The following is a 19,257-nucleotide window of genomic DNA, read 5'->3' as shown; positions in this document are numbered from 1 at the left end:
TCTTTGTATCACCCTCAAATGACACAACACAAATTCTGAAAACTAAGAACTAAAATCTAAAGTTATTCATCATTAGGGCGGTGCTAGATTACAAGTAAATAAGGTATTGACAGAAGCAATAAATATAAAGCAGATTTCTTAGATGTTCCTGTCTATTTTAAGAATCCCTGCTCAAGTTACCTTGTCTGACTTAGAGCCAAAATGTCTAAGCATGCTCCGGCTACAACACGATCATGCTCTCTGTACCTGATCAGAGCAAAGAATCTGATTGGTGCACCATGCTGTTGGAGAAAGTGCATTGGTTACACAGAGTGGGTGTGGAGCTCAGCTGTAGATGTTTAGGGCCTTGGTTCCCTCCACTCAGGGTTTATGTGACCTCAGCAAATAAGCCTTCAGGTCTGACTGGTTAAATCCACTTCATTCTATCTGAGTCAGTAAACAACATGCTTTTCAAGTTACTTACACTAATAATTTTTACTTACATGGGGATATGGAAGCCTAAGGCCTCCCGCTCAAAAGGCTGTAAACTCGAATCCTAGCTCCACCAGTCTACCACTCAGCTTAATTAAATGAGATAATATGTAAGTCGCTCTGGATAAAGGAGTCTGTAAAGGAAATCTAAGCGAAAAAAGTAGCATTTTCAAACATTTCATACTAAATGGCAAAACTAGGTTCATTTTCTATCAATATTGTAAAGCAATATGAATTTTCATTTCTTTGAGATTTTTACAAAGTGATATTCAATTCTAAACAATGTGAGCTCCTCTGTAATCCTCCTACCACCTCTCATCTATCTTGCTCATTCAGCAACGATTTAAATCTGTCCAGATTTCTGCAAAACTGCTTTGTGTTACTTACATTGAACATATTTAAAAAAAAAAAAAAAAAAACTCAGTTGTGTGTGTGAACAATCATGGCTGGACAAGAGTAGAGGATTTGTCATGCACAGCACACACCGGTCATTCAGCCTGCCTACACTGCTGCAGTAGACAATCGGAGGAGTGCAGTTGGAGGGGGAATATTTTACTTAAAGTTACTGAGTTGAAATCCCTCTTCTGAAGGTAATATAAAGGGATATGTGATGTAACTTTCTTGTGATTCAGCACAAAGTGCTGCACTGGATTTGGGCTTGTATGGACAATAAAGTGTCAGCTGTGAATCAAGCTTGACAAGTACAGTAAATGGCAGTGGGTAATTAACAGTTATTTTAGTTACACCTATATATAGCCTTCAAAAATATTTCGGTGGCAAAAGTACACAGAAAGATTTACAGGCTACAGATTATGTCCTGTAAAAAAAGTTTAATAGCAACCGTTACTGAGGACATGTTCGGTCAAAGAAAATTAAAGAAACCAAACTGATTTGATCTCATAATTTGAGCACAAACACGGTATATTCTTTAACATGTATGCAGTGTTTAATTTTAGTTTTCCTTTAAGTGGTGAGAAACTTATGCCATCTTTAGAAATAAATTATTAAAATGTGAAAGAGCAGGAAAGGAAGCCTCTGTACTCCCAGCACTTCATTTCAAAAGGGGATTCTTACAAATCAATGTTTTAACAAGGAAAAGAAAGCCAGTTTGTGTATGTGGGGTTGGCTAGGGCTATGTGGGTTTGAGTACAGGGTTGAACTCCATGAACTTAGGAACAACAGGGGGAGCTTCAAGAATAAACAAAGACCAATTTCACCTGGGGCTTTGGAGTTTTCAGATGTGACACAACTGATGAAGAATTTAGAGCTGTTGAAGGCAATTCTTTAAGTTGAAGTGTCATCAATATTATTGTATTGCATTCTTCGTTACTTCTATCATCTATCTTCAGTAAGCGCTTTTATCCATTTCAGGTTTGGGTAGGATCCGGAGCCTTGCTCCATTACACCCAGTTGAACAGTGTAGTGTAGCGCTCCCAGGATTCTGTTCGGCTATTACTTTCTTTAAGTGGCAGTCAGGCAGTTTTGTTTTTATTCATTCTGAAGTCGTTTCCCTTAAGGGCATATAATTTATGCATTAAAGTAATAAAAAATGTACTAAATTAGGAGCATTTTGTTATATTATTAGTTTAAGTTAACTAAATCTGTATTCGCAGGTTATTCCTGTTCGTAATTACACGCTAACCTAAATGTGGTGTCTGCTTGGTGAGGTTTGCACCAATTTATGCCAATCAGAGAGATGAGCCACGCATCAGCTAGCCAATAGCACAGTCTAATCTCAGGGCTTTTTCCAAATTCCTTGCATATCTCAAATCTTTCTGTACTCCTTATAAAATTCTAAAATGTAGTAATTTGGGATTGAGCAGGTATATGTGAAACCTGAAGTCCTGGATGTAATCCAAGTTTGACACCACGTTAGGCTGATTATAACATCATAAATCCATTGAGGCTTTTAAATGGAATTGACAACCTACTGTGCCAGCAAACACGGACTTCGGACCCATACTGAGGGAAAAAACCTTGAGAAGTCTTTAGGCCGTTTTGCAGACAAAAGCTCTTGAAAAGACATAGAAACACAGTGAAATACCACAACCATGGAAAAATAAAAGTAAAAAATTGTTATTTATTTTTTTTTAAAAACAAAACAGTGAACTAATTTCGCATGTGTCATATTAGAAAAACAAGTGTAAAGCCAGTTCTACACCTTCGAATTCAGAGGGTGCATTAAAAATTTCTAAATTGCTCTGTACAGTGTGCCAAACGTCTAGTTTTATCATTTGAAAGATTACATCAATCGTATTTACAATTATTTCAGCTGTTATCAAGAATGATAATGACATCACTTATCGTGTCCCATAATTCTGATCCCATTTTTGTTATTGGCATCCAAAATATATTGTAGTTTTTGCATGTTTCTTGTCATGAAGTTTTTTTGGAAGCATAGTGTGATTTGTGACTGTAAAATATCTGGATAATATTTTTCCACTGACTGAGTGACAAATAAAGGGCGTTTGAGCATGTCTATAAAAAGATTGTTTGAAGGCACGTCTTTTCACAGACAAGCCATCGGTCTCGGGCCACAGTAAGGATTCTCAGCCACATAATACACTTGTATTTTTATTCTTTTAGCATATTCTACAAATTTCTAAAATTAAAAAATTAAACATTTTTAATAGCCTATTGCACCTTCAGTTAACCTTTAACTCTCACCACTGTGTTGAACTCAGCTATATTAAATCACTGCACGCATTCCTTCTGCATGCAGAGGTGTTTTTAAAGTCCCCCAGTTCATGAGTCAGCACTGCTCAAAATACAAGTTAAGTAATTAAGTGAAGTAATTAATCAATACTGAAACATGGACCATTACAGCTTTTGAATTTCACATAGACATTCTTGGACATCACAAAAATCTACTTAAAAATCTCGGACACCTAACACGTCAGTGTTAAAACTGCATCTGAAACATTTGCCGCTGCAAAACAATCACATATGGTGGCCTCTGCTATTATTCATTATTTCTAACATTAAAAATGGTGTGAAGATTACTCTTGTGTCACCAAAACAGCTCTTCTGTGGGATTGGACAAGACTGCTGTCCTACACTCACCACACACATCAATAAACGCTTAACGTCCACGACCCTGTCACTGGTTAACCATTTGTTCTTTCTTGGACCATTCTGGTAGGTACTAACCACTGCATACCAGGTACACCCCAAAAGACCTGGCATTTTGGATATGCTTTGAGCTAATACAGTTTTGTCCTTGTTAAAGTCACTCAGATCTGTACTGTAGCCAAAACATCAACTTCAAGAGCTGGTTGTTCATTTGCTGCATAATATACCCTACAGAACTTTATAAGCTCCTTGTTACCTTGTTCATACAGCAGGCTTGCAGTAAAATTTAACTACAGCTAGTGTGTGTGTCAGTGCATTTATTTGAAAGTAGGTTTCGATGATTTCAACTTGTTGAAAACTTTTTCTATGAAAAATCTGAACCTCCTGGCAGAGGCAGTTAGGTTATGGGCTGAAATATCCTGACAACTGGGAGAATTCTTGGTGCCATCTTCACAACAGCCTGCACCTTGGGGCATTAGTGATCCACATGTTCCAAATGTTTGATTTTTGTCTCATCTCTCCATAGCACACATTAGATTTCTCATGGCTATTGTGAAATTCAGGCACTACTTCTTGAGATGGAACAGTGTTTTTCCAAAAAGAGTTAAATTTGAGAATAGACAACTGTAGGAATCAAGTGAACTGTGCAAAAGCTGTGGTCGTTTTACCTCTTTCAAAATCATGCTCATTGTTTAAGGAATTTTGGATACTGTGGGCAAATTAAGTACACTTTACGTTGTAAACAATGAACTACTGAAAATATGTTAGGAATTTCTATTATTTTGGCCTATGTCAAGAAAATCTGTTTTTTAAAGTGGGATTTTTTTTTTTTTTTTAATTCAGGACATTTTCGTTAAAGGTGCCAATAATTTTGGAGAACACTGCAGATGAGTCACACCATGAACTCTCACCTCTCTGAACAGACTAATGAACCGCCTAATGACCTCTGTCCTCAGACTGTGCTTACATCTCCACTTTTGCAACTTTTCCTTGCCTCTTCTCTCCTAGAGTGTGGTAGTGGCAGTTTCTCAACAACTGGGTCAGTGGCTAAATCACAAATGGGTCCTTGCCCCTGACAGAGTTGTACTCCATCAGGAACTAAACAATTGATTTTGGACCAAATGTTTGCCCTATCCAACAGGTATATATTTAGACTCAACCAATATGCTTATGCTTCTTTACTTTCGTACATTGGCCAACTGCACAATTCCTGCTTTTTTTTAAACAAGCTTCAATTATAGGGGGAAAATACAATTGTGAGTCAAAACTGTTGTTGTGTGTTCACTGAAAATAACAATATTTTCACTAAAATAACACTACAAGGCATATGTTTGTGTTTGTATTGGTACATTTGTCCAAAAGAAAATATGGCCACCTATGTCTCTGACATAGGTGGCCATATTTTCTTTTGGACAAATGTCTCTGACATTTTTTATTTTGGACAAATGTCTCTGACATAGGTGGCCATATTTTCTTTTGGACAAATGTTTTCCCCCCAATTGTTTGTGTCCAAAAACATTGCAATCTTTCTTTAAACCATTAAGCAACATGTGAGACATGGCCAGGGTATGTATTATAGGCTTAGCTCATTTAAATGCTTCTTTATACAACCATAAATCCTCAGAATGTAGCAAAACTTGTACATTGCACTGAACATTACAAGCAAAACTTGACAATCATGCTTTATTCTGGTTGATTTCTTTTTAAAAGGAATCAGATAAACATCCCCTTTGCACATCACACAGACAAAAAAAAACCCCTTCAAAATCAAGTACTTTACGGCTTTGTGGACCTCCTTAGGTAATGAAACTAAACTCTCTTTACATTTATCACTCTTCAGTTAAATAGCATTTATTGGTTTCAGTTCAAAAAAGGTCAGTGATTGTCAACACAAAATCTATCTTAGCACCAGTACAATAAAACTGTACTTTTGCTTGTTAAAACACTGTTTGGAGTGAAGAACACAACCTTAGGGCAATGGGATCATTAATTGTACATTTCAAATAAAGCACCAACCATACAAAGCAACTTTCATATATCATTTGTCTGATACACAAAAAGTCAAATATATTAATGACTATTAAATTAAACACAAACAGTCAAACCATGTAAATAAAACACACCATGCACCACAATGCCTCACTGGTACACTGGGAAAACAAGGGATGCAAGAGAAGTCTGCTCTCATGACCTTAAACTGAACAAGGTGCTAGGCAACATCCAGAACAAAGTCCCTAAAAATATTCCACAGGTTTGTTTTGACATCTTGCTTGAACAAGGAACTTCATACCTTTGATATCAACTAATCTCTTGAGGTTTTGTAAACATAAAATGAAACTCCTCATTTATGGATATCTCTATACCTTGTCTTGAAAATCAGAATTAACTGGGTTTTAGAAACACGAAAGAATAATCCTTTACCTGCTACAGTGCAAAGAAACCAGCCAAGATTAATACAACCATTGAATATGTCAGAAGCAGAGCTTTGGTGGCAATGTGAGTTTAGGTACAGTGAGGTAAAGGACGGCAAGGCCAATTGATATTTGTTCTGGGTTAGGGGTCCTCACAGAGAGAGTGTGAAACAGGCTCTCTCATGTTTACAGAGGAACCATCTGTCCCAGTGTCCTTCCTGCCACAATGAGCTGGCCATAAAACTCTTATTTCCCCAAAATTAAACAAACAAACAAAAAAAAAATGCCTTAGGCACCTTGTCATAACTATTCACATAACCTCAGGAATAAACAAACATTAAAACATATCAATGATAAATTACAACAAAACTGGGCTCACCCTGATGTCAATATATACATATATATTTACATATACTTATAGGTTTATACATATAAAAAGATTTGAGAGAAGTTACTGGACAGTGAAAAATACCTAAAGGTTGGGAACAGAAATTTACATTGTCCACACTGCTAGTCCTCCCTTCCCTGCTGAGTGATTCCAAGGCAAGTCAGTCTAAAAAGACCCCTTCTGTTGCTGTAAAGGAAGGTAATTCTGCACGTAGTGCGTGTTCTGCGAGGATCTCATCTGTTTTTGATGAGTCCTTCTGTGTACATACAAAGTGCTGGTTTTAGTAGCAGTATCTACCAGTAAATAAGGAGTTGCAAAAGCCTGTGAACAACTACTCAGTCAGTTATTCACAGGCATTTGCTTCCCATGAACAGCTACCCATCGCTATCGGTTGCAGAGGTCGCTATCGCTATCTCGGTCTTCTGACTGCTCATCATCATCGTCATCTTCTTGTAGCAGCTGGATGGATGATCCTAGCAGTCCCTGCAACTCTGGTATGCATCGCACCAACTCGACTGTCTCTTCATCCTCCTCCTCATCAACAGGTCGCAGCTCATCTGGGGCAGTGCATGTCTGACTAATGCTCACCTGCCTCCAAAGCTCTGCCCTTGTGAGGATTACCACCTCAAACTGAGGGTACCTTGCTCGAAAGATGCGAGCTGAGACCTTCAGGCGCTTCAACACATCCATCAGTAGAAACCAGTTGCAAAAACTGTAAGTGGAGAGACATAGAATTAATAAAAAAGGGCTTATGCATGTGTAACAGTGTTAAACTTCAAGAGTTTTTGTCACTCACCCTTGTGTTAGTGATACTTGAACATGGTAGCAGGGTAATAGGGGTTCAGAGGAGAACTCAAACAAAAGGCAGTCCATGTCCTTTTCTTTTCCCTGATCTCTCCATTCTTCATTGTCTTCCTCTTCAGGTTGAGAAAGTAGGAAGTCCCAACAGGCCTTCTGATCCGTCTCTAAAAAGATTTACAGACAGACAGACTGACAAGTTAACAAACCCCTGTAAGTAGAATGTGATAATGCTCCCCCTGTTGGACATCCAATTCAGTAAAAATTGTTCGGGACAAAGGCAAGTCCCTGACCTGACCTGATGACCACAGATATGAGGCTAAATTAATTTGGTGGAAGCTCAGATTATTAATTAAATTCTGAATTATGCATTTATGAAGTTTCTTACCAAACACTGAGCTGCTGTAAAAATCCCACTGTCGACTTGGATCCTGATCATGGCGTCCTTCTAGGTCAGTAAAGTACTCTGAGAAAAAAAAAAGATACAGTGTACAGCTCTGTTTTAAATTAAACTCTATTTTGACTGTCCAGCCCAATAAATCATAGGGACATGTTTTTCTTTTTTTCCCCACATTTCTTTCTCCAAAAACATAAGTAAAATGTTAAACTATGCAAAAAATGCTACAAATGTGATTACATATGCTATTAATATGGGATCTTATCAAGAGTTGGTCAAAAACTTAATTCAAAAACTTAAGTCCAAAATTCATTCAGTATTTACACAGGTTAAGTTAAGAATTCAGTATGGGCTAAGAACCTGCTTAAGTTCATTTGTGGCACTTTAAGATTATGAAAATTATTCAGGTGGTTTACATTGATTATCTAAATTTGCTGATGCTTTTATCAAAAGGTGACAATTTAGACAGGAAATATGAAATCGGAATGTTTACCAAGGATGGACAGTCCCTGGCCACTGATCATTATAATACCAAGATTTGTATTCCTGCTTGTACAAGCAAACAGCCAGTACAATCAGCACCACATTACATCTTTTTCAAGTGATTTTCCAATTCTCCTCTGTTTTTCTATGTCATGGAGATACAGCAAAACTGCACGACAAGTGCGGGTTAAACAAAATACCTGTGAGCTTGTACTGTAACCTCAGATGTCTGTTTGAGCCTGACAAGATTAGAACCCAAAGGCTCATCATGGTTATATACAGTGGTTATTTGACTTACCTTTCAGCACAAACCAGTAGATGAAGGTGCAATAAATACGCTAATATCTTGCAAAAAAATGTCTGCATAGACCTCAAATCTTAAGATACATCTTGGGCTTAAATACCCATTTCTGTACAAAAAAATTCATACTAAAACATTTAATTCAACTTAATTATTTTCCAGCTATACCTACCCATTTATATCTACATTAGGGCATGTACTCAGAGTTGATGGAGGTGACATAAGTCCAAAAGTCACAGCAATATTTAGACTTGGATAGTAACATCTATTAAATACATTTTTGGGCTTCATATTCCAAAATTATGTAATGTGTTCTATTGTCAAGAAAACATTGCCACCACAGACAGAATAAGCTGACTATGCAGTAAACAACCACATTTACTGCTCACTTTACGTTAATGTCTTCCATAAAAAAACAATGCCTTGATTAAGAATTCTTGGACCTAAAGGGACCATACTATTAAAGAATTAATACTGTCACATACAATTGTGCATGTAGAGCCTAAATTTAATTTCAGTGTGACATATTCGGGGTACAAAAATAAACTCTAATTATAACTATGGATAAACTTTACCTTTGAGGAAGGTTTTCATGCTGGGACTTTGGGCCAGTTTAACAGCTGTTTGGCCAGAGTAGGTTGCCAGCGTTGGATCTGCACCGTGGTTTAACAGCATCCACACTGCTGCCAGGCTATCAGCCGCAACCGCATCATGAATGGGGCTGCAAGAATTCACAGAATCATTGAGTTAGTATGGTTCTGTTTAGATTAAATACATAAAATCCAGACCAGTCTCTATGGATTCACACTGGATACATAACATAGGTATTGTGTCAAGTCTCACATCTATTAACAAATGTAGAGTTTCAGCTGGGATTCTATGAGTTACTGGCAGCAGAAAGCACAACAAGGCACTTCAATTTTAATGTTAAGCAACTCCATAATTTGATCAATTATCTGACACCCAGATTAACTGTTTAATGTTTTAATATTGAATAGAACATATAAATGAATAAGTCAAGTTTGAGATCTGCTAAAAACCCACAATTAATCATGCCTCCTCTTGGCCAAACAAACTAAACTTGTTTGCACTTACCTGTTGCTCATTACATCACTAGTGACCTTTAAAATGCATCTCATTTTGTAACACACAGCTACACAGGATCAAATAACTATTTGAAATTAATAAATTTTATTTGTATAGTGTTTTTAACAATGGACAATGTCAAATCAGCCTGATTATAAAAAATCTAAATAAAAATAACAAACATTTAAAATTAAATTTTTTATTTATCCCATATAATCAGTCAATATAAGGAAAAAACGTTGAGAGGAATCAGACCCAAAAGGGACCCCATCCTCACATGGCTGAGAAATTAAATAAAAAATGTCCTTTCTACAGCTGCAACAGAACAACAACAGAATATAACCACAATGCGTAACCACAATGCGTAAATCTGCTTATTACTTATTAGATGTTCTGAAACAATCTGAAGATTTGTGTCAAAAGACAACTTTACATGTTTTCATTGTACATCAGTCCACTTTAGACAGAGTCCATTAATAAGGGTTTGATCTCTATTTATTTTATTTGTCCATAGTGTTCTGGTAGAAGTATCAAACCCTTTAACCCAAAATGTGGCATGAGTATTAATACGATGAGCCTTTAATTAATATGATTTACATGTTAAGATGGCAGGTGTGCACTGTGATTTTACTGATAAAAAATGCATCTTGATGCATCACAGCACACAATGCTATACACCTACAATGCATCTGCTGTGAATGGGCCTTTAATAGATATATCAGAAGCAGACCTGTAAAGTACAGTTGAAGTAGGCCTATAAAATTCAAAATGCATTAGACTGGCCTACTGCTGGTATTGTGTTTCTTCTGCTTACCGTGTCCCATCTTGTGCACTACAGTTGACATCGGCACCATGTTTCAGCAGCACCTGCACAATGTGCGTCCAACCACGAGCACATGCCTCATGCAGTGCTGTGTAGCCAGCATTGTCCCGGCGGTTCACCTCTCTTACATCCTTCTCCAAGCAATACCGCACCACTTCCTTTATGCAAAAAAACCCCCAAAACAAACAAAAAAAAAAACAAAAAAAAAAAACAACAACTTTTAAGCATGTTGCATTTAATTATCATACATGACAATATCTAAAATATGGCACGATGTAGTTAAGTACCTGAATCCAGCAGTATTTGTTCTACTGTGTACCTGTCAGTTATCCATCTCAACAAATACTTGTAAATGTAAGACGATCTGACTGAAAATTGTCAGGTAGCCACAAAGGAGATACCTAAATGTGTCATTTACTTTCTTATTGGTGTTGGGTTTTATATGAACAGAGATACACTATGATGCCCATTAAAGAACTTTTCACTTTGTTAATGAACTTTGTTCATTATCCAACAATCCGTATCATTCTAAGATCTGTAACATTTTAGATCTGTAACTATACGTAATTATTAGAACACTTACTTTGCTGTTTATTCTGTTGCAACATTATATTAATGCCTATAATTTTGGAATATATATTGAGTCCATTTTATTGGATGTAGGCTATAACCTCTACACAAGGGGCACATTCAGCTAAATGGTTGGGCACTGTGGCTTGGGTGAGAAGGCCTGGTGTACGGTTGACATTCCAATTCTTCTTAAAGTTGTACAGTGGACTCTTTGCAGGCCACATGAGTTCTTCCACACCAACTTGCTAAACCATGTCATAGAACTTATTTTGTGCAAAGAGGCGTTATCATGCTGGAACATCTTTGGGTTAAGCCTTTTAGTTCCAGTAAAAGGAAATCTAATTGCTACAAAAAAACAAAGAAATTCTTGACAATTGTGTACTTTCTACAGTTTGGGGAAGAACCACAAATGGGTGTGGTGGTTAAGAGTTTTCACAAAGAGATTTCTCTGGATCCCTGAATCTTTTGATGACTTTAATGTACCCCAGTGGGTGAGATTCCTAAACTATTTGTGATTTTTTTTTGTGACCGCAACAATGTTTTTGGAACAGTTTAGCATATTCTTACAAAAACAGAGAAACTGACCAGGTAAAAAATGTCATTGCTTTGAGCTATACATAACATACTGCTTCTGTTTTAATTTTCACATACTTTCTGCAACTTTGGAATTGAGGTTTACATTATGACATAACAGAAGTATAGTATAGTTATAGTAGTATACAATTTGTACCACTCTCTGGTGATGTAATGGCCAATCAATTGTTCTCAAATATTTGTATACCACCCTGTTCAGATACACTAACAAAAGTGGTAAATAAATTCAGTACATTAAAGATAAGGAATAAACAATTAAGTATTGCAGACAATGGCAAAAGCTGGGATCACCAATTTGTTACCATATGCCCTGCCTGGTAGAAATACATAAGTCCTGTGAAACACCACAAGCAGGTATTTGCTGTTCCTTAAATATATATTTGTCATGGACATATATGAAAAAAATACAATACCTGGTATCCTAGCCTAGCAGCTCTTTGTAACAAAGTTTCCCCTGCATTTTTGTTCACAATCAATCGGCGAACCTCTGGAGGTACAGGACGGATTGGTGTGGATTCTGTGATCCCGACCTTTCCAGGACCTTTCTTTTTAGGAAAAGGAGATGATGATTCCTTTGGAGCAACGAATGTAGTGGATGTTTTTTTGGCCATAGGGCTATCCTCATCTGTAGAGAGGCCTGTAGAGCGCTTTCCTGCAAGGCCCCGTTTGATCTTTTGCTGTAATGAAAATATCAGGTACGGAGAAAGAAAGACATAATATTAAAAGTAATGCAGTCCAGCTACTCAGAAAGAGCAACTGATGACCTTTGTAGGAATTTCATGTGTCAGCAGAGGGCACTGAAAGACCAAGTAACAACCAAGCACCTTCCCCCATTATAGACTTATCAAAAGAAATTATCTGTTATAAATCAGATGATATTTATCAAACAAAGAAATTTTGCCAACCTTTTTCTGTTCCTCAGCATCACACAAGTGCTTGCTCTTAAATTTTCTCTTTCCTGGAGGTTTGTCATTAAAATCAGCGGTGGATGGACTCTCCTGAAGACGTGTAACCCCTGAACGGGTGTTCAGGGACTTCTTGGGGCTGATGTCAGGATTGAAACCTTCACATGGCAAAGTGGAAGTAAAAGGAGGGTCCACATCTGTAAAAACACGGCAGGTCCTATGAGTCAGCCTTCCTATTCATTTTTACTACAAGTTGTGCATCTGGTTATCTTTGGCTTAAGTAAATATATCACAAATTTTCTACCAAATTTTCACCAGTATTCCAACTGACAATGTTAACAAACTATGCAGCAAATTCTAACACAGCACTGTCTCTAGTACATTCACTTTTGGATACCAGTCCCAATTCATACCACTATGAAAATTAAAGTGTGTGAATAAGTAAAGTATTAAACCACTGCAGCTGTAGTAAAGGGATGAATGTCAATCCTCCAAATATTCCAACTGGTGTTTAAGAGATATCAAACACACTGCTTCAAAGTCTCCCTTGAGTGTTAATTTGGGTTAGGACAGAGAATATGATTTAAAACATTTTACTACTCATCAAACAATTCAGTGTAACTTTGTACCATGTGGATGTGGTACTGACAAGGGCCACCATATCGCATCAGGATGTCACCCAACTGTATATGCATATACTGTACATGTATACTATACAATATTATTCATATACTTGCTACTTAAAAGTAATGGGTATCTGCAAGGCAAAGGTTAGTGGGACAGACAAATTGTGCATAACCTGCAATCAGTAACTGTTCACCTCGAAAGTAAACAATATATTTTAGTTATCTGTTAAAATAGCCACTGATCCTAATTATAAAAAAGGAGCTACTGTGGCAAATTAGCATATGATTCTAAATGGAGTTATGCGGCATATAAGAAATATGTGCTTATATACACTCAGAGAGCACTTTATTTGCCTTAGCCTTACTTTGCTCTCAAAACAGCCTCAAATCTTTGTATCAGGAATGCCACAAAATGTTGGTAATATTATTTTTGAGATTGTGGTCCATTTTATCATGCAAATTCTGTAGGGTTTTCAAGTGCACTTTCCTGGTGTGAATCTCCTGTTTTACCAGGACATTAGATTCAGATCTGATGACTAGGAAGGCCACTAAAGGACAATGAACACACTGTTGCGTTCATGAAACCAATTGGTGACTACTTTTCTTTTGTGACATGGTGCATCATCATGCTGGAATAGCCATTAAAGATGAGTAACTTGTGGTTATTACGAAATGTGCATGGCCAGCAACAATATGCATATGCTGTGGTATTCACATGATGATTGATCCCAAATTGTGCCATGAAAACCTTTCACGGCACCAACTCACACACAAACCGTTGACACAAAGCAGGATGGGTCCAGTGAATCTGAAATTGAGGTTGATCAGATCAAGCTACATTTTGGTAAGATTGCAGCCATAGCTTTCTTCTCTTGGCTGACGAAAGTGGATTCGGACAATCTTCTTCTATTGCAGCTGATCTACCTCAAGAGTGAGGTGGTATGCATCCTGAGATGCTTTTCTGAAATCAGCTTAAATACTCAAACCAATATCTGCATGATTTTATGCACTGCACTGCTGATATACAATTGGCTGATTAGATAATTTCATGAATGAGTAGGTGTACAAGTGTTCCAAATAAAATGCTCAGTAAGTATACCAAATAGCACATGTGATGGAAACAGAAATTTTAAGCTGAAATCAGGTTGCACATAAACTAATGTTAATTTCTTTATTCAAACCAGCATTAATACCATTCCTGTCTGTTCGATATTACTTATGAATTGACTCAGGTCATCTTTTCACATAATTAAATCTCTTCATCTTACTTATATTATTTGCTCATTGCTCACTGTAAAATTGAACCATTCTAAGAGATTCCATATAGCAGGCATCACCAAATGGCGGACCGCGGTCCGGATCCAGACCGAGTGACTGGTCTGCCCGGACCCATTGAAATTCTAATATTATCATATTAAGCATCTCCTAATTATAATCTAATATTATAAGATTATATAAGCTCTTTGATATTAATAAAAAGATAAATCTTTCTTTCATGTGCAGCTAATCTAGTTATTACGACAGGAGCGTCATAAAAAGCCAAGGCAAAAACAGATTGTTTCTGTTCTATACTCCAGAGCAGAAGGTGGCAGTAATGCACCTAATTATGCTGGCAGGACAATTACGATTCAATCTGCTGGAAGGACAGTTACATGCCCATTTCTCTCACTAGGAACGGAAGATGGAAAGGGAGTAAGAAGAGGTGGAAAGGAGAGAGGAAAAAGGGAGCTGCTCAAAGCTCTGCACTTTTCTTTTATTCAGTAAATTCTGCCCTGTTCTATTTGCCTAAGGTTTCTGTGTTATTAATGTAGTTAATGTTTAAAAAATGGGCAGCTCAAAAGTCTTTTGTTTAATTTTTTTCTTAAAGATTAAAAGCACTTTTATTTTATTCAAAAGATTCTGAATGTTTTACATTACTTGAAATATAGGCCCTAAGTTCAGGCTGCTCAAAGCTGTGTTTGCACTTTTTATTTATTTTATTCAGAAGAAATTCAGTGTCTGTTGTCTGTTACTTGACATGTAATAAAGACTACAGTATTGTTTTCCATTCAAGTGCCATACAAGTTCAAACTTTGAAAACACTTGAAATTTAACAATAAATTATATAGAAATGTATGTGTTATTGATTTTTTTTTTTAACAGGGTACACTATTTTAAGTGACAATATAAGATTCGAACCTTTGCTGGGAGGAAATTTTAGTAACTGGACCTCTTTGAATTTTAATTGAATACCCATGCCATATAGGCATGGCCATTAATAAAAAAGTAAATGTGGATTTAGATTTCTAATGATCATGCCAGAGTCTAGGGTTGCAAGGAAAAAGTTTTTAGAAGGGATCTAAATAAAACCAGTCCAGCTTATAGATTTAAAGAGGAAGAAATTTGTAGAGTCTGCCCTACTACCCATGGTACAGAGACACCCAAATGGAATAGTCTGTAGGCCAGAAGAGTAAGGATCACAGGGTGCGAAAAACAATTTCATGCTCCCAACTTTGTGGGAACAGTTTATGGATGGCCCCTACCTGTTCCAAAAGGACTCTGCACCAGTACACAAATCAAGGTCCATAAATACATGGATGAGTGAGTTTGGTGTGGAGGAACTTGACTGGCCTGCACAGAGTCCTGACCTCAACCCGACAGCACACCTTTGGGATGAATTAGAGCGGAGACTGCGTACCAGGCTTTCTAATCCTACATTAGTGCCTGTCCTCACAAATCTGCTTCTGGAGAAATGGTCAAAATTTCACATGAACACACTCCTAAACTTTGTTGAAAGCCTGAAGAGTTAAATCTGTTAAGCTGCAATAGGTGGGCCAACTCCATATTAAAGCATGTAGCAGACATCTAAAAACTTTCAGCAATATAGTGTATTACAGTAATCAGTTTGAGATTTTGCTAAAAGCTCATATCAGAAATTAGAGCATAGAAATATTACATAGAGATAGCCTTTTTTATGTGTGTTTTGCAAATGAGTGTATTTTCTAGAATGACACCAAGGCTCTTGATCTGAGAGTAGGAAAGTACCAGACAGGCATCAAGTACCAGACCAGTACCAGACATCCTTTGTGTTTTTGTTTGCCTACTGACTTTTTATTGCCATTTAATTTGAGGAAATGTTGGTCATCCAGGATGTGATGTCTTGAAGGTAGCTGGTAAGAGGGAAGTTCAGTGGATTTAAAGAGCTCAGTTTGTCTGTGCAAAAGTGGATTTGACCATTATCGTGATTTTGTCCAGAGGAAAAAAATGAATAAATAGCAATAGATCCAGAACTGAACCTTGGGTTACACCCTGTGTAAATGCAGACAACTCAGTATTGGAGATCTTAAACATCACAAATGGCTGTAGGTTGATTAGGCAGGAGGTGAGCTACAAGTGAGCAATGCAAGTAACTTGAAATTCCAGCAAGGCATCCACAAAAGTATTGGGCAAATGGCAGTACTGAAAACAGCATTGAGGTCAAGTGGATAAGGACTGACAGTAGGCCCGAGTCAGCAGCACAAGGACATCATTAGTGATTCTGACTGGAGCAGTTTCAGTGCTGTGCGAATTGCATATTGGTCCTGTTAATATTAAAGTTACCCTGATTAGAAACAGGCTTCTTGAAAATAGGTGTAACTGCTGCAGTTTTTAATGAGGACGGTACGTACTACAGGCAAAGGAAGGGTTAATTATTGCAGAAATCAGGGGAACAGTGAGGCTTTGAGTATATTTGTGGGAAATGGATCATGCTGGCATGTAGATGACTTAGATTTCTGAATCAGCTGAGAACCACAGTTATATGTTTGAAGAGAGTGAATGAGGTAATAGGTGGCAAACATGGAGTAAAAATACATTTTTGATAATCGACAGTAAATACATAATACTGTAGGTGGCACAGTAGTGTTTTTAAACAACCAGTTAGTAACAACCACACCAAACTTAGTAGAGAGTAGCTGAAGATGACAGCCTGTGGCTTTCAATTGATTAAGTGATATGGCATGGTGGTGAGTGAACGAAAGAGACTTTTTGGGGCTATAGCGTTAAGTACAGCAGAAAGGAAGTCATTCTAATGATCAACCAGGTCACCTTGGTTATTGTGTTTGATATCTTTTCCAGGGGAACAAATGCATCAAAAAGCAGAATTTCATGGCCAAAGATGGGAAAATTGGGAGAAAATATAATCTCAACACTGCAGGCAAGATCCCAAATATTGCCTTTGTTGTGAGCTGGAAAATTTATTGATGCTGGGACAGTTAAGAGTGGAGTTAAAATCGTCTTTAGGTCTTCGAGGAGTTCATGAACCAGCAGAGACTTGTGAGAGAACACTGAACAAAGCAAGTCAAGACTGTCGGCAGGAGCATATATAGTTGACCTGGATAAGGGAGTCAATAAGTTATGATCAACAGTCAGGATGGGTGCATCTGGGGACAGGGAGGTGTGGACCAAAAGGAATGAATGGAGTTCTGTTCTAACGCTGTTCCAACAAGATCCAAGATTGTGAACTCCTAAGGATATCCAAGCAGTTAAACAAATCTTGGGGAAAATTGTAGCAGCACCAGACTTGAAAAAGTTCAGTAGCTCCCTCACACACACTTACACTCACACCATGTAAATTGCTATTTGCATAATTTATTTTTTTAATTGATAAATTTTAGATTGCTTTTCTATTCGAAGTGGATGTAAAATTGTAAATCAATGCTGCCATATTGTTTGCCACATTTCTTGAATCAAATAGTTATTTTCTTTACACCCCTACTTGAAAGAAACCAGATACAATAGTACAAAATCATCTTAGTATAAAGTTTTAAAAGAGAAAATATAAACAATATTGTGTATTGAAAGAATGTTTGGTATGAACATATCCTATTGAACTTTAGTCCTTGGCGGAAATGTCCAATCCTGCCATATATTTTTTATTTATTAGCACAACTCTGCGATATACAAGTACGATTATCCACTAAAGTAAGTATGTGGCTTGGGCTTTAACTGTTTTTGGGAATTGCAAATCTTTAGAGTCCCAGCCATAGTAGCAGAAAGTGAGTCAGGATTTTGACTAGGCCACTTTGATTTTCAGAGCAGAATTTATAGTCCTGTCAATTAGTTTGCTAATCCCCACACCATCATACTACCACCACCATGTTAGACTGTTCGTAGGATGTTCTTATTGCTTAATGAATGCTATGTAACAGGACCCATGTCTTCCAAAAGTTCCACTTTCTACTAAATAAGTCAACAGAACTTTCAGCTTTTCCAGTAAGGGGATGCCACAGCGAATCATCTGTTTCCACCTAACTCTATCCTCTGCATCCTCTACATTTGCGCCAATTAACTACAGGTCGTCTTTTAACACATCCATATATGTCCTCTTTGGCCTTTCTCTTGACCTCTTACCTGGCAGCTCCGTTTCCAACATCCTTCTACCAATTTAACCACTCTTCCTCCTCCACACATGTATAAACCATCTTAATCTAACCTCTCTCAACTTATGTCCAAAACAGTCAACCTGAGCTGTCCCTCTGATGTGCTAGTTCCTAATCCTTCCTCATCACTACAGTCTCTAATCCATACAGCATAGCTGGCCTCACTACTGTCTTGTACACCATCTTTTGTCACACAACACTCCTGACACTCTTCTGCACCCACTCCAACCCGCTTTCACTCACCTCTTCACCTATAAATACTTAAACTCCTGCACCTTCTTGACCTCAGCCCTATGTAACCTCACTGTTCTACTTCCCTCCCTGCAGACCTCCACCTTTAAAGGTGTTTCGCCACCTGCTCTCTGATCCTTGATGTAACCCCACCTCCACCTTGAACTCCTCTGTCTGACCTACAGCACATCTCACTGCTGTCATACTCCTTTCCTACATATCCTGAGCTAATCTGACAAACTTCTCTGCCACTCCTGATATCCTCAAACATTACCATAGCTCCTCTATCGGCACCCTGTCAGACGGTTTCTCTAAATCCTCAAAAACGCAGTGCAGCTCATTCTGACCATCTCTGTACAGTACTTCTCCATTAACATTCTCAAAGCAAAAATTGCATCAGTAGTACTCTTTCTGGGCAGGAAGCCATATTGTTGTTACAAATATCCACTTCCTTTCTTAGACTAGCTTCCACTACTCTTTCTCATAGCTTCATTGTGTAACTCATCAATTTTTAGCCATTGTAGTTGCTACTGTACAGCTCTGCACATCTTCTTAAAGATCGCCACAAGAAAACTTCTCCATTCCTCTGGTATCTCATCACTCTCTAAAATCCTGTTGAACAATCTAGATAGAAACTCCACTGCTGTCTCTCCTAGACCCTTCCACAGGTATTTCATCTGGACCGACAACCTTTCCACTCTT

General features: G+C 37.6%; 1 protein-coding gene across 5 annotated transcripts in view; it reads right to left on the bottom strand.

The window, feature by feature from the left end:
• Positions 1-5,211: 5,211 nt before the first annotated feature.
• The window catches only part of bcorl1 (BCL6 corepressor-like 1), a 31,512-nt gene continuing 17,466 nt past the window's right edge, over positions 5,212-19,257 (bottom strand). For all 5 annotated transcript variants that reach the window (XM_047802300.1, XM_047802297.1, XM_047802299.1 and 2 more), the window contains 7 exons: positions 12,300-12,496; positions 11,808-12,071; positions 10,222-10,388; positions 8,897-9,042; positions 7,529-7,606; positions 7,139-7,307; positions 5,212-7,054 (listed from right to left, as the gene is read on the bottom strand). In XM_047802300.1, the coding sequence (XP_047658256.1) occupies positions 6,727-7,054; positions 7,139-7,307; positions 7,529-7,606; positions 8,897-9,042; positions 10,222-10,388; positions 11,808-12,071; positions 12,300-12,496 (1,349 nt within the window). In that variant the 3' untranslated portion in view covers positions 5,212-6,726. The remainder of the gene's footprint in view (positions 7,055-7,138; positions 7,308-7,528; positions 7,607-8,896; positions 9,043-10,221; positions 10,389-11,807; positions 12,072-12,299; positions 12,497-19,257) is intronic.

The sequence above is a fragment of the Tachysurus fulvidraco genome, chromosome 17 (genome assembly GCF_022655615.1).
Source record: "Tachysurus fulvidraco isolate hzauxx_2018 chromosome 17, HZAU_PFXX_2.0, whole genome shotgun sequence".
In the NCBI taxonomy this organism is placed as follows: domain Eukaryota; kingdom Metazoa; phylum Chordata; class Actinopteri; order Siluriformes; family Bagridae; genus Tachysurus; species Tachysurus fulvidraco.
The sequence above is the reverse complement of the archived record's forward strand: the minus strand, read 5'-3'. Positions and strand labels throughout refer to the sequence as shown.